Raw genomic sequence first — 15,477 nt, 5'->3', positions numbered from 1 at the left:
GTTTGCCAACCTATTCGTCGTGTTGCTCAGAACACTCCTGCTTTCGATGGGAGGCAAACGACGAGGCTTGCTAAGTAATTCACAAAGCTTTTATTAACAATAAACGTTTCTTCTACCTGAAGAGAGTCTAACCTCTTGGAAACGTCTCCTTAGGCAAAACTATGCAAACTAACTAAGACAGTTGTCAGCTCAAGAAGAATAGGAAGTCACTTCTCAAACGCCGGTAACTTCAGAGAGCCTGGTGCGGAGGCAGGTTCTGGCATAATTGAACTGACTTTCTCACGCCTTCCTTCCACACCGTGCGTTTGAGCTTTTCCGGTGAACCCTAGCATCAGCTAGCTTGTCGGGACGCTCACCTCTGGAAGAAAGCTCACTTCCCACTGAGTGTGTAGGATTTGGCCTTGAGGAGATAAGCTCTGGAGAGGGCTGACCCCCAGCTGGGGCATCACCCATGAGAGCTTCCTTCCCCACTGGTACAGGCTGGCTGGTGACTGGCGCTGTGTCTTCTAATTCCGAATCTGATTCTGATTGATTACCTGAAACATCTTCTCCCAAAACAGGAGCAGTAGGGTTAGACATGACAATATTCACCGCCATGTTTTACTTCCTTACTAATATCTGAAAAGTTAGGCTTTTGTACTATTTAATTTTTTAAAACTCAGAATCTCTCTTTTTGGCATCATTTGCAAACGGGTAGCATTAATGTGATCTGTTTACATTAGTTGTTTTCACCCCATCACATTTATTCTTCAGTGGTTGAAAAGCAAATTGACTGAAAAATAGATTATATGGATATCTGTGCATCCCCAGGAAATGTGTGTCTGCCCCACAGGTTCTTCTCTGTTCGTCTTGTTTCAATAATTGTATTAATATATACAAATAAATTATTGTGCAATCCTTTATATCAGCCTTCCTCAACCTGGGGCGCTCCAGATGTGTTGGACTACAACTCCCAGAATGCCCCAGCCAGCTGGGGCATTCTGGGAGATGCAGTCCAACACATCTGGAGCGCCCCAGGTTGAGGAAGGCTGCTTTATATGTTCAGACAGAAAAAAAAGTCTTATGATCCCTAGCATTCTGTAGCCAGCCATGCTGGCTGGGCGTTGGAGTTCATTTTCTATCTAAACATGCATAGGATTGCGCTGTAAATAACATTAATTTAAGCAAAGCAAGCATGAGGAGGAAAAAGCAGAATCTACATCTTTATTTAACCCCCTCACCTTGTTCCTTCAGGCACTGGAGTTTCGGCAGTTCTGGGGGAAGCGGTCAGAGTTGAGGCGTTTCCAAGATGGCGGCATCTGTGAGGCGGTTTTGTGGGACGCGCCAAACATGAGCCAGAAGCGCCTCATTCCAGAGCAGATCATCCGTCACCTCTTGCAGCTGTGAGTAGCACATCGTGACTCCATTTCGGGGGGGGGGGGGACCCGAAGAAAGAGGCAGCAAGGTTGTAATTGGGTCGTTGGTGGGGTGCTTCCTCATCCTGCAAGGAACTGAGGCAGACGCTCACTGTCTAAAATGGCAGCACTTCTGGCAGTGAAACCCAACTGGAGATCTTCCAGAAGAGGCCTTACGGTGGCTGAGGCCCAGGAATCGTGGGATGGGGGCAACCTCTTCAAGCACACACTTATCCTCTGACACACTTGCCTCATTCACACACTTTCTTTCCATGCTGGGTGGGGAAACCGAGGCTTCTATTTATTTATTTATTGCATTTCTATACCAACCAATAGCCGAAGCTACCTGGGCGGTTTACAAAAGTTAATCCATAAAAACTGTTCAAAATATAAAACAAACAGTATAAAAGCGTAATATAAAATACAGTATAAAGACACAACCAGGATAAAATCAAGCAGCAATGCAGAAATTAATGCAGATTTAAAATACAAATTTAAAACAGCAAAGTTAAAATTAAATTGCTCAACTGTTAAAATGCTGAGAAACTAAAAAGGTCTTAACTTGGCAACTAAAAGAGTATAGCGTAGGTGCTAGGCGAACCTCCTTAGGGAGCTCATTCCACAGCCGGGGTGCCACAGCAAAGAAGGCCCTCCTTCTAGTAGCCACCTGCCTCACTTCCTTTGGTAGGGGCTCACAGACAAGGACCCCTGAGGATGACTTAGGGTCCGGGCAAGTACATATGGGAGGAGGCGTTCCTTCAGATAGCTTTTGAATATTAATACCAGCACTTTGAATTGGGCCCGGACCTGGACTGGCAGCCAATGAAGCTGGAAAAAGACTGGCGTGATGTGGTCTTGTCGACCAGTCCCTGTTAGTAAATGGGCTGCCCCATTTTGTACCAACTGACGTTTCTGGACCGTTTTCAAAGGCAGCCCCATGTATAACGCATTGCAGTAATCCAGACGAGAGGTTATTTTATTTATTTATTTATTTATTTATTTATTTATTATTGCGCTTATACCCCACCTTTTTTCCTGCAAGGAACCCAAGGCAGCGTACATAATCCTCCTCCTCTCCAGTTTATCCTCACAACAACAACCCTGCGAGGTGGGTTGGGCTGAGAGGCTGTGATTGGCCCAAAGTCACCCAGTGGGTTTCCATGGCTGGGTGGGGACTAGAACCCAGATCTCCTGAGTCCCAGTCCGACACTCTAGCCACTACACCACACTGGTTATCAGAGCATGGATAACTGTAGCTGGGCTATCTCTCCCAACCTAGCATGGAAGGAAAATGAACTGCTAGGACTAGCATAGACGTATTTATTTCTCCTCTAGAAGCTCACTTTCTTTCAAAACTAGGCTTGATCCAAGTTTTTTTTCCAACTGGTAGGGAATTTTGGACATGGGGGTGACGTTGCCCATATGTCTTGTAATCAGTCATTACGAGGAGCTGCTCCTGTGGGCGAAAGGCTACTGTGTTTGGGGCTGTTTAGTTTAGAACAGTGGTTCTCAACCTTTTTTGCTCCATTCCCCCCTTTCACCAATGTTCAGAATATAATTCCCCCCTTCCCAAGATAGTCTAACTCGAAAGGTGCATTCCAAATCATGTGAGGTACTGGTTCCTCTCTATTCGGTCCTGGTTAGGCCACATCTAGAGTATTGCGTCCAGTTCTGGGCTCCACAATTCAAGAAGGACACAGACAAGCTGGAGCGTGTTCAGAGGAGGGCAACCAGGATGATCAGGGGTCTGGAAACAAAGCCCTATGAAGAGAGACTGAAAGAACTGGGCATGTTTAGCCTGGAGAAGAGAAGATTGAAGGAAGACATGAGAGCACTCTTCCAATACTTAAAAGGTTGTCCCACAGAGGAGGGCCGGGATCTCTTCTCGATCCTCCCAGAATGCAGGACACGGAATAACGGGCTCACGTTAAAGGAAGCCAGATTCCAGCTGGACATCAGGAAAAACTTCCTGACTGTTAGAGCGGTACAACAATGGCACCAATGACCTAAGGAGGTTGTGGGCTCTCCCACACTAGAGACCTTCAAGAGGCAGCTGGACAACCATCTGTCAGGGATGCTTTAGGGTGGATTCCTGCATTGAGCAGGGGGTTGGACTCGATGGCCTTGTAGGCCCCTTCCAACTCTGCTATTCTATGATTCTATGAAATAATATACATATAATATTGAAAGTCTTTTATTTTTTTCTATATTAGTACATATACATTATTTGGATTATTTTTATAGTAGAGTTTTACTATAAAACTATAGTAAATAAATTTACTATTTGGCTCCCATGCTTTGCGTTGCCCCTTTAAATGGGAAGCTTGACACTTCTAGGATTGCGAGGGAGGGAGGGAGGGAAAAGAGAGCAAAGGCCTGGCTTTTGCAGGCAACATGACACTTTTCTGGGATGTTTTTAATAACATGTATAGGAGGACATAATCTACAGGACGTCATACTTTGCTGAATAGTTTTCCCAATTCCCCCCTTGTTGAGAACCCATGGTTTAGAAGAAAGGCTTTTCATAAAAATAGGAAAAGTATGGCGTGGAGAGAGAGAGTGTTTTGCATTTGTAACACTAGAACATGTTATGAATTTTATACATTGGGTTGGAGAACTTTTGGCTTTCCAAATGTCCTTGGAATTGGACCCGGGGCCGTCTTGCGTGCAAAGTGTCTTTCCAAAGTTAAGGCAATGAAATACTTTGGCACCAGGTGCAGGGCGGGCGAAAGGAAAGAAGTGGTTGTGATTTTGAAAAGGGATTAGCCCAATTAGGAACATCAGGAGAGCCCTGATGCTGGATCAGACCAAGGGTCCATCCAGTCCAGCACTGGGAACAAATCACAGGACACAGCTATTGCATCAGGATGGACTTAGAGTTTCCTAGAAGCATCAAACTGATGCTGACCACTGTTGGAAACAGGATACTGGCCAAGTATTTCAGGTGGCAGCAGGAGCTGGTGCGCTTTTAGGCTGTGCTGCCAGAACATCCTTCGCCTCTGAGGCCACACGGCTGTTGTTCTCTGCCGTAGCAGAAGACGGGCCAAATTCGTCATACAAAAACCCAGAACTCTGCAGCCTGTTTCTGAGGTTTCGCTGGGCATTGTGTCGCACCTGGTCTCAGACTTTTCTTGATAGCTTAAAGCTGCTAGAGACTTCCTTTTAAAAAGAAGCAGAGGTAGAGGTGGGACTTGATTATTTATTTATTTATTTATTTATTACTTTTTTATACCGCCCAATAGCCGAAACTCTCTGGGCGGTTCACAAAAATTAAAACCATAATAAAACTACCAACAGTCTAAAAACACAGATACAAAATACAGTATCAAAAGCACAACCAGGATAAAACCACGCAGCAAAATTGATATAAGATTAAAATGCAGAGTTAGAACAGTAAAATTTAATTTTAAGTTAAAATTAAGTGTCAGAATACTGAAAGAATAAAAAGGACTTCAGCTGGCGATGGAAGGAGTACAGTGTAGGCACCAGAGCTCATTCCACAGCCGGGGTGCCACAGTGGAGAAAGCCCTCCTCCTAGTAGGAGGATGGGCTGGGTTCCCTGCTTAACCTTTGTCCTTGGTTTGGCTTTCTCCATCCCTTCAGGCACATGGACATTCCCGACTCTTACATCTGCTACACAGGCGCCTTGCTGGAGACGGTGATCAGACTGGGCCGCGAGGTAAGATCTCCCTTCCTCTCCTTCCCTCCCTGGGTGAATTCCTGCATGTCTGTCAGAAGGGATTCATGCCTCGATAGTTTATGTTGCAGCCGCCTTCAACATGGTGTCGTCCAGATGTGTTGGACTACAATTCCCATAACCCCTCAGATGGTCTATCTGAGCAAAACAAGTTTAGGTGGAGAAATGACATCCATAAACTGAAGAGGGAAATTCTTGCCCTTCTGTGACCTGGTCCACATGTAACAACAGCCCACAGTATGGGTTGAATCATGGGTTGTTGTTAAATCATGGGTTGTCATTACATGTGAACCCTGTACTATGGTTTAACTATGGGCTATTAACCACAAACAACCCAGAGTTCACAACAAACCATGGGTTCTCTTTCTGGGTTGTTCATTGTTAACAAGCCACAGTTAAACCATAGTGTAGTATTCATACTCCATCCGTACTTTGTGGTGTTGTTACGTTGCAAGCAGTCCTTACATAATTGGAATGGGAGGGACGTCAGGTGTCCCCATTAGGTGTTGGTCTATTCTTTCCTTCGAAAATGCCCAAGGAAAGTCATCGTACGCCTTCTCTGCTAGGTAGGTCTCACTTAGAACTGAACAATGCTTCTAAAATAATAATAATAAATTTATTTCTTACCCGCCTCTCCGTTTTGATCGAGGCAGGGAACAACAATAAATGATAAAATACATAAAACTGAATTAAAGCATAATATACATTGTTAAAAACATCCTAAAACACATCCTAAAACATTCTAAAAACATCTTAAAATTCCACTGGATAGGCCTGTTGGAAGAGATCAGTCTTTATAGCTTTCTTGAATGCTAGTAGACTGTTAAGTTGACGAGTCTCCTCCGGTCTGCCTTCTTAACCCCGTTGCTTTTCACCCTGCATGCAGCAAGGAAGAGGGATCGACGCGCTGCTTTTTCTTTCTTAAACCCTGTTTGAAAACGAGCTGTTCTGTCCTTCCTGGCCCCATCTCATTTTCTTCTAGACTAAACCTGCCAATTCTTCAGCCGGTCTTGGTAGGATTTGCCTTTTAAGACACCCGTATTATTTGCTTCTCTGGAGGCATTTTAATGTAGAAAAGTAGGATAACTGTAAAATGGGATAAATAAGGACATAAATTGATCATCCAAAGAGAACCCAAAGTCAACAACCTTGAATATACCGTTATTTATTTATTTATTACACTTATATACTGGCCCCATAGCCAGAGTTCTCTGGGCGGTTTACAGAATTTCTAAAATTGAGATAAAAACAAGTATACAAAATTTAAAATTTTAAAACACAGAACACACACACATAAAGCATTAAAAACTGTTAAAAAAACCTAAACATGTGGGTGATTAAGATGTGTTGCCATATGCCTGGGCAAAGAGGAAAGTCTTAACCTGGCGCCGAAAAGATAGCGTTGGCGCCAGGCGAGCCTTGTCAGGGAGATTGTTCCATAGGGATAGTCCAAGGCCCTATCCCTCATTGCCACACTCTCTGAGCCTCTCTTGGAGTAGGCACCCGGAGGAGGACCTTAGATATTGAACGTAGTGACCGGGTATATTCACGTCGGGAGAGGCGTTCCATCAGGTATCGTGGTCCCAAGATGTGTTAAGGCTGTATAGGTCAAAACCAGCACCTTGAATTGGGCTCGGAAACATACAGGCAGCCAGAGCAAGCGGACCAGAGCAGGTGTTATATGGTCGAAACTTCTGGTTCCCGAAATCATTCTGGCCGCTGCATTTTGCACAAGCTGCAGCTTCCGAACCGTCTTCAAAAGCAGCCCTGTGTAGAGTGCATTGCAGTAATCTAACTTGGAGGTTACCAGAGCATGGACAACTGAAGCCAGGTTATCCCTGTCCAGATAGGGGTGTAGCTGGGCCACCAACCGGAGTTTGTAGAAGGCACTCCGTGCCACTGAGGTCACCTGAGCTTCAAGTGACAATGATGGATCTTAAAAGAACCCCCAAGCTACGAACCTGCTCCTTCAGGGGGAGTGCAACCCCATCCAGAACCAGTTGAACACCCCCCATCCGGTCAGAAGTAACGCCCTATCTATGCTTTAATGACAGAAATAAACTCTCTCCAACAAAGTCAGATGGGATTTCAGGGTGAGTGCAATCCCATCCAGAACCGGTAGAACACACACACCACCCCATCCTGTCAGCGGAGTCACCTACTGACAGCATCTCAGTCTTGTCTGGACTGAGTTTCAGTTTATTAGCCCTCATCCAGTCCATTGTCGCAGTTCAACACATCCACAGCCTCTCCTGCTGAAGATGAAACGTTATCTTGTTCTCTCGTCCCCTCCCTCGATTCGAGTGACCCAACTAGTTCTAAAGTAGCCCTCCCCAACCTGGGGGAGATGTGTCGGACTCCAGCTCCCATCAATTGGCCGTGCTGGCTAGAGATTGATGGGAGTTGTAGTCCAGTACATCTGGAGAGCCCCAGGTTGGGGAAGGCCATTCTGAAGTTTGATTTCTGTAAAACAAAAACCCCCACCCACACTCAACCACCCAAAACCTTCAGTGTCAGTGTCTGAAATGAACATGGTGTATCAGCTTTGCAAGCATGAGGGCAAACTAGACAATACATGTTAAATGTGTGTGAAGGCCTTTAATGTGTCTGATTTTTGTTTTTAAACTGGCATTTGTGGGGGGTTCTAACAATAATTAGGGGGCTAACTCTCCCCCACCCACCCCACTTCCATTTCCCACAAACTTCCCCCTCTTTATTTGGCAGCTTCTCTCCCAGGACTATTCACACTCCCCTCTGAAGCTGCTTTTGTTGGGACCACTGCATAAGGAGGAAAGGGTTAGTAGCAGCTCACAGGGGGTTCCTGTGGTTATCTCCAATCCCAGGTTGGAGATAACACGGAGATTCCTTTCCCCCACCTCCTGCCCAAGCATCCAGGCAAGGGGTGGGGCTTGCGGAAGGGGGTGGAACCCATGGAGGGTGTGCAACCCTCCGTGGGCCCGAATAGGCCTGCAGGGTCCTTTTCCTCACGCCACGGTCCTGATTTTGATAAGGGGGCCAATACAACTGCTATTGAAAGAACAAAAAGCAGACATCACATGAAATGAATTCACAAATTTAACATTTCATCTAGTTTAGCCCCTTTTATTCTCATGTGAAGGGCAGTGCAGATTGTGTCAGTGGGGTATAACTTCAATTTACAATGGCTAGGTTGGCCTAGTGGTGGCGCCTCTAATCTATGGTATTTCCAAGGGCTCCATTGTGATCTGCGTTGGGCAAGTGAGCAGCTGAAATCCAGGATTTCTCCTGAGCAACCAGGATGCGCTCATAAAACAGGCACGTGGCATCCTGTTCTGCCCCGATTCCACCCCATGTGCGCGTTGTGTCGTCTCCTTACACATCTGGGCACTGTCTGTGAGGAAGACAGCCTTCTACCTCTCTTTCGGCAGCCAGACAGAAGACCCTGCCTTTGGGTTACTCCAACAAGGAGTACGCTGATATTCTGGCTGATCGACCCTGTTTGTTAGCAGGGGTAAATGGAAGATTTTGTACGCTAGAGTTGATATTCTACCCTATATAATGATCCCAGGGACAGGTGTTTGAAAGATATCCTTGAGAACTGCTCCAGATTGAGTGGAACCAAACAAGATCTCTCTCGTGCCATAATCTGGATCAATGTATTTATCTGTAATAATAGATCCTATAAGTTATCTTTCTTGGGTTGGCAACCTATGAAATTCACTGCACATGTGTACTGTCAGTTGCTGTTTCCTGCCATACAGACTATTTACAATAATCATTTTCTTAGATTTTGCTAAAATGTACTTTAGTCTGAATTATTCCCCCATTCTTGTCATCCAGCTTTGATATTATCCAATTCTTGTCTGCCGCTATATTATTGTGGCCATAAGGAAGCTAACTGAGAGCCAAAAAACTCAGCGTTATCTTTTTGTTTACTCTATTGTAGGTGTCCACATCCCTCATTTGGATGAGGACCGCCATGCTCTGGGAGAGGATTAAACTTGCTCTCCCCACACTGTTTGCTTCCTGAAAACCTTCCTCCATAGGAGGGTTAACAAAAGAAAAAATCTCAATTGTTGTCAAGAGAGATTTTTCCTCTCCCTTTTGATAACCGTCCCTCCTCTTCCCTGCAAAAGGTGTCTAGGGGAAGCGGCGAAAGGTTTAATCCTCCTCTCCTGAAGCGCAGTGATCCTGAACCTAATTGGGGACATTACTGGAGTAATGTAGCTGGTTTTTATATTACCTTTTAAACTTTTTTAATGTTTTAAATTTGGATTTATTTATTACATTTCTATACCGCCCAATAGCTGGAGCTCTCTGGGCGGTTCACAAAAATTAAAAACATTCAAACTATAAAACAACAGTATCAAACCATAATATAAAATACAGTATAAAAGCTCAACCAGATAAAAACAGCAGCAATGCAAAATTACAAATTTAAAACACCAAGTTAAAATTTATTTATAGACTGTTAAAATGCTGGGAGAATAAAAAGGTCTTCACCTGGCATCTAAAAGCATGTAATGCAGGTGCCAAGCGAACCTCCTTAGGGAGCTCATTCCACAGCCGGGGTGCCACAGCAGAGAAGGCCCTGCTCCTTCTGGTAGCCACCTGCCTCACTTCCTTTGGCAGGGGCTTGTGGAGAAGGACCCCTGAGGATGACCTTAGGTACATTTGTACTTGTTATATTTTATGGTTTTTGGTTGAGCACTGCCCAGAGAGCGTCGGTTGATGGGCAATATAAAAATGTAAATAATAATAATAATAATAATAATAAGCTGAGCTACACCCCCATGTGGTTAATGTAGCACATCGCTTGGCTCTTAGAAGAAAGGAACTAGGAACAGGTGAAGAGGAAGAATGTCTAATACCACCTTCGCAACCCTGTCTCCATCCAGATGTTTTGGCTAATTATCATGAATGCTGGGAGTTGTAGTCCAAAAGATCTGGAGGGAACCAGGTTGGAGGAGGCTGGGGAGAAGAGACCTAGCTCATTCTCCATGACAAGGTGCAGGTCCAGAAATAAGGAGGTGAAGCACGTAAGCCCTGGCCTATTCCATGAGGCTGAGGGTGTTGCATCATCAGGAGTCTGAATTCTCCTTCCAAATGTACGAAGATAGGATAGGGAGACATTTTTCTCCCTCTCTGAAAATACTAGAACCCCATGGGGTCATCCCATGAAGCTGATGGGTGGGAGATGCAGGACAAATAAAAGGAAGGACTTCTTCACACAGTGCATAGTTAGATTATGGAACTCACTGCCCCAAGATGTAGTGATGGCCACCAATCTGGATGGCTTTAAAAGGGAGTTGGATAAATTCCTGGAGGCAAAGGCTATCCATGGCTACTAGCCCTGATGGTTGTGTGCTATCTCCAGTATTCAAGGCAATAAGCCTGTGTGCACCAGTTGCTGGGGAACATGGGCGGGAGGGTGCTGTTGCACCACGTCCTGCTTGTTCATCCCTGGCCGATGGCTGTTTGGCCACCGTGTGAACAGAATGCTGGACTAGATGGACCCTTGGTCTGATCCAGCGTCAAGGCATTTCTTATGTTCTTATGTTCAAAGCAGTCAGGCCAGTGGCGGCTGGTGGCTCCAATGTCAGTGAGGTAGTGAATCAGCTCCGGGTTTCAGTCAGGACTCTAAAAGAGCTACCTGATGTGTGGAGAGCCAATAAACAGGGAATATAGGTGCCTGTCCTGTCCTATTGCTCGTCCCCAGCACCTGGAGCTCAAAGGTAGGCTGCCTCTCAACGAGGACGTTACCGGTCTATTTTTTTAAAATCCTTTATGTGATGCTTTTTGAAAAGCAGTTCACAGATTAAAACAACAGCAATAATAATAGTAAAACATCCGTAAAAACGAATAGCACGGCAACATAATCCACCTGAAAAGGACCAGAAAGCAAAACTTAGTTTTCAAAGACCAAAAAGGGGTTTTGCCAATTTTCAGGCGATTCTTTTCGCACCCAGAGACGATCGCAGCGCAGGGTGAGGCTGGTGAATAACTAGGCGCCATCTTGTTCGTTTTAATGGCACCGTTTGGGTGCAGTATTTGTGGCCCGGAATATAGAGAACTAGAAAGAAAAGATTTCTATCGTTTTATCAGGACTTTTCTATTCCTTTCTTTATCTGTTTTTGCGGTGGGGCGACCGACTTCCTGGACCACTGCTGGGTTTGGGCCGCTAAGATTTCTTTCTCTGCTTGTTTCTCCGGGATCTTCTGCAGGCAGCGGGTACTGGCGAAGAGGAGATGGTGAGCCTCGTCCGTTCCTACGATGACCTGAGCCGCAAGCTGTGGAACCTGGAGGGGCTGCCGCTGACCGTCACAGCTGTACAGGGGGCCCACCCAGCTCTTAGATTCACAGACGTGAGTGGTGGGAGTTTTATGACTGGGGGTTTTACGATTTTTTTTCTGTCTAAATATGCATAGGATTGGCCCCTTAGAGAACTTTCCACTTCAAAGCATGGAGATCGGGCCAGTTAATGGAAGAGAAACAGTCTCTCCACGATTATTAGCTAAATTATTCAGGGGGAGTATTCATAGAATAGTAGAGTTGGAAGGGGCCTACAAGGCCATCGAGTCCAACCCCCTGCTCAATGCAGGAATCCACCCTAAAGCATCCCTGACAGATGGTTGTCCAGCTGCCTCTTGAAGGCCTCTAGTGTGGGAGAGCCCACAACCTCCCTAGGTAACTGGTTCCATTGTCATACTGCTCTAACAATCAGGAAGTTTTTCCTGATGTCCATCTGGAATCTGGCTTCCTTTCACTTGAGCCCGTTATTCTGTGTCCTGCACTCTGGGAGGATCGAGAAGAGATCCTGGCCCTCCTCTGTGGGACAACCTTTTAAGTATTTGAAGAGCGCTATCATGTCTCCCCTCAATCTTCTCTTCTCCAGGCTAAACATGCCCAGTTCTTTCAGTCTCTCCTCATAGGGCTTGGTTTCCAGACCCCTGATCATCCTGGTTGCCCTTCTCTGAAGACAAGGTGCTGGGTACCAACTCTCAAGGAGCACCATCGTCCCCATGCCTTCCTTCTGAGTTTCTATGTACCTGGCTGCTGTTGGAGAGAGACTGCTGGGCTGGCTGGACTTCTGGCCTTGTCCAGCAGAGGTCAATGTAGGCTCTCCATATTCAACAGAGAAGGCCTTTGAAATGTAGCGTTCACCTATCAGCCCCAAACCAGGAAGGCCAAAAAGAGCCAGTTCTATTGACATTGTGCTATTGCTAGCGTAAGCAATGGAAAAATTAGTGAAATGTCAATAGTGCTTGTTAGCACAGCAGATTTCTCCTGTCGCTCTAACGCTATTGACGTTACTCTAGCACAATGTCAGTAGCACTCGTGCCGTGACGCCGTTGGTTCTTTCCCATTAGTAGCTTTTATCCAGCTCTTAGAATCATAGAATCATAGAATAGCAGAGTTGGAAGGGGCCTACAAGGCCATCGAGTCCAACCCCCTGCCCAATGCAGGAATCCACCCTAAAGCATCCCTAACAGAGGGTTGTCCAGCTGCCTCTTGAAGGCCTCTAGTGTGGGAGAGCCCACAACCTCCCTAGGTAACTGATTCCATTGCCGTACTGCTCTAACGGTCAGGAAGTTTTTCCTGATGTCCAGCTGGAATCTGGCTTCCTTTAACTTGAGCCCGTTATTCCGTGTCCTGCACTTTGGGAGGATCGAGAAGAGATCCTGGCCCTCCTCTGTGTGACAACCTTTCAAGTATTTGAAGAGTGCTCTCATGTCTCTCCTCAATCTTCTCTTCTCCAGGCTAAACATGCCCAGTTCTTTCAGTCTCTCTTCATGGGGCTTTGTTTCCAGACCCCTGATCATCCTGGTTGCCCTCCTCTGAACACGCTCCAGCTTGTCTGCGTCCTTCTTGAATTGTGGAGCCCAGAACTGGACGCAATACTCTAGATGAGGCCTAACCAGGGCCGAATAGAGAGGAATTATTTGACCGAAATAAACTGTTGTTGTTCTTGTTGTTCAGTACCTCACGTGATTTGGAAGCTATACTTCTATTATAGAGGATCTGTCTTCCTCTGTTAAAGTCAGAGCATTTGGGGTCGAGGTGTCCAGAAGAGCCGTTTTCCTTCTTTGGTTTACCTTCCTTTCTGATTGCTTCCTAGGTTTTCCCTCCGGTGCCCCTGAAACCTGATTACGCCTACCATGCCCGGATCAAGGATCGAGAGTCGCTCCTGCCCTTGGTGGAGAAGCCTTGTCCAGCTTATTTAGCCCCCATGAAAGGCAAGGATGGGTTATTGGGACAGCGTTTTCTCAGAGTAGAGGGCGGGTGGTGGAGGGCCTGCTGGAGACCTGTGCTGCTACTTTATTTCAAGGAGCAGGGGTGAGCAACTTGTGGCCTTCCAAATGTTTTGGGCTGCAACTCCCATGATCCCTCACCATTGGCTATGCTCGCCAGGGCTGATGGGAGTTGTAGGCCAAACCACTTTTGCTCTGTAACAAGTGGGTCAACCCTGTTATAGAGCAACATTTCACTTGCTAAGTGCTTGGCAATTTTTCTTGTGTTGACTCTCCCAACAACTATGCCAACAATGGCCATGCTGGCTGGGGATTATGCAAGTGGGAGTCCCACACATCTGGAGGGCTGAGCTAGGACTTTGGTCTGGTCCAACAGGGCTCTTCTTACGCCCTTGACCTGCCACCTCCTTAATTCTCTGTCACTCCCGGTTCCTCCTGTTAACTCCACCGTCTTCCTGCAGTGATGTGTCACATGGAGGGGAGCGGCCAGTGGCCCCAGGACAAGGAAGCCATCAAGCGCGTCAAGGCCGCCTTCCAGGTGCGGCTGGCAGAACTCCTACGGCAACAACACCAGCTGCTGTGCCGGGCTTCCCCCACCCACACAGATGTGTATAAGGTAAGGCTGCTGGAATGTGTGTGACTGCAGGCACCCAGAAATCCTTTTCTGTTCTTGCAAGCCATTATTTCGTTTATTATGACCAGGGCCTGCTAGCTCAACACCAGGGATGCCCAACCTTTTTGGAACCACGGGCACATTTGGGAATTCATCAAACTGCTGTGGGCGCCACCATAAAATGCCTAATCAATGGATCGCCACTTTGGCATCTGCCTGTCGCGTCTATGGATCTCAGGCTGCGTCTTACTCAGGAGATTTTTTTTGTGTCTGTTGGACACTGCAACCTCCCTTTAATAAGGCATTGTCTAATTCAGCTAAATGCTGGTCATAGAATCATAGAATAGCAGAGTTGGAAGGGGCCTACAAGGCCATCAAGTCCAACCCCCTGCTCAATGCAGGAATCCACCCTAAAGCGGATTCAATACAGCTGATGCTTCTTTTAAACATATGTTTTGGCAATGTCCAGTAGTTGCTTCTTTTTGGGAGGAGGCTGTTACATGGATAAATGTTGTACTGGAACAGTCTTTAATATTCAGTGATGTACACACTCTTTTAAATTATTTACCTAGCCAGGGTAAATGGATCCTCCGCTCCCTTTTGACAGCTAAAAGACTGATATTAGAACATTTGGAAGGATGAACGCTCACCTCCTGTTCATCATTTAAATGTTGCAGCCCTGGAGCCATCTGATTTTGGTTGATTTTAAAAAATCTGATTCCCCCTCCCCCAAAATGCTGGATTATTTTCCGTGAAACAAAAACAAACAAGAAAACCGGTGAGAGGCGCTCTGTTTGAAGAGACATTCCTCCTTCTGTCTCATAAAGAAGGGGATGCCTCTTCTAAGATAGGGCAGGTGTGAGCAGAAAGTGGATCTTCAGATGTTTTGGACTTCATCTGCCAGAAGGCCTGCAGAGAGCTTCGGCAATTGGGCAGTATAAAAATGTAATAAATAAATAAATAAATAAATAAATAAATAAGCAAGCAAGCATGACTAGTGGCCAGGGATGCTGGGGGTTGAAGTCCAAGCAGATGTATTTTCTGTCCATCCCATTGTAAGAAAGTGACTGCTGTGACATAGATGATCTAAAAACCAACGGTTGTTTCTTCTTCTGAACTTCGGTTTTTGAGATTTAATTACTTAGTGAGTGGATTAATCAACTAAAATTCGTGCAATATTTTTTCATTGAACGACAGCACTACTTAGTCCACACATCCAGTTCTGTGCTCACAACTGCTGATGCATATTATAGTCGTCAGTCTATAATATGTGTTATGGGCATCGTATGGCGTGTTCAGAGGAGGGCAACGAGGATGATCAGGGGTCTGGAAACAAAGCCCTATGAGGAGAGACTGAAAGAACTGGGCATTTTTAGTCTGGAGAAGAGAAGATTGAGGGAGACATGATAGCACTCTTCAAGGACTTGCAAGGTTGTCACACAGAGGAGGGCCAGGATCTCTTCTCGATCCTCCCAGAGTGCAGGACACGGAATAAGGGGCTCAAGTTAAAGGAAGCCAGATTGCGGCTGGGCATCAGGAAAA

At 45.9% G+C, this 15,477-nt stretch overlaps 1 protein-coding gene across 1 annotated transcript in view; it reads left to right on the top strand.

Moving 5' to 3' along the window:
* Positions 1-15,477, top strand: part of NOL6 (nucleolar protein 6) — an 83,903-nt gene that overhangs the window by 30,378 nt on the left and 38,048 nt on the right. The window contains exons 14-18 of the mRNA XM_063128311.1: positions 1,234-1,382; positions 4,998-5,073; positions 11,295-11,435; positions 13,190-13,307; positions 13,784-13,938. Of these exons, the coding sequence (XP_062984381.1) occupies positions 1,234-1,382; positions 4,998-5,073; positions 11,295-11,435; positions 13,190-13,307; positions 13,784-13,938 (639 nt within the window). The remainder of the gene's footprint in view (positions 1-1,233; positions 1,383-4,997; positions 5,074-11,294; positions 11,436-13,189; positions 13,308-13,783; positions 13,939-15,477) is intronic.

This window comes from Elgaria multicarinata, chromosome 6 (assembly GCF_023053635.1).
Source record: "Elgaria multicarinata webbii isolate HBS135686 ecotype San Diego chromosome 6, rElgMul1.1.pri, whole genome shotgun sequence".
Lineage (NCBI taxonomy): Eukaryota > Metazoa > Chordata > Lepidosauria > Squamata > Anguidae > Elgaria > Elgaria multicarinata.
Note: the sequence above shows the minus strand (reverse complement) of the source record. Positions and strands in the feature narration are given on the sequence as shown.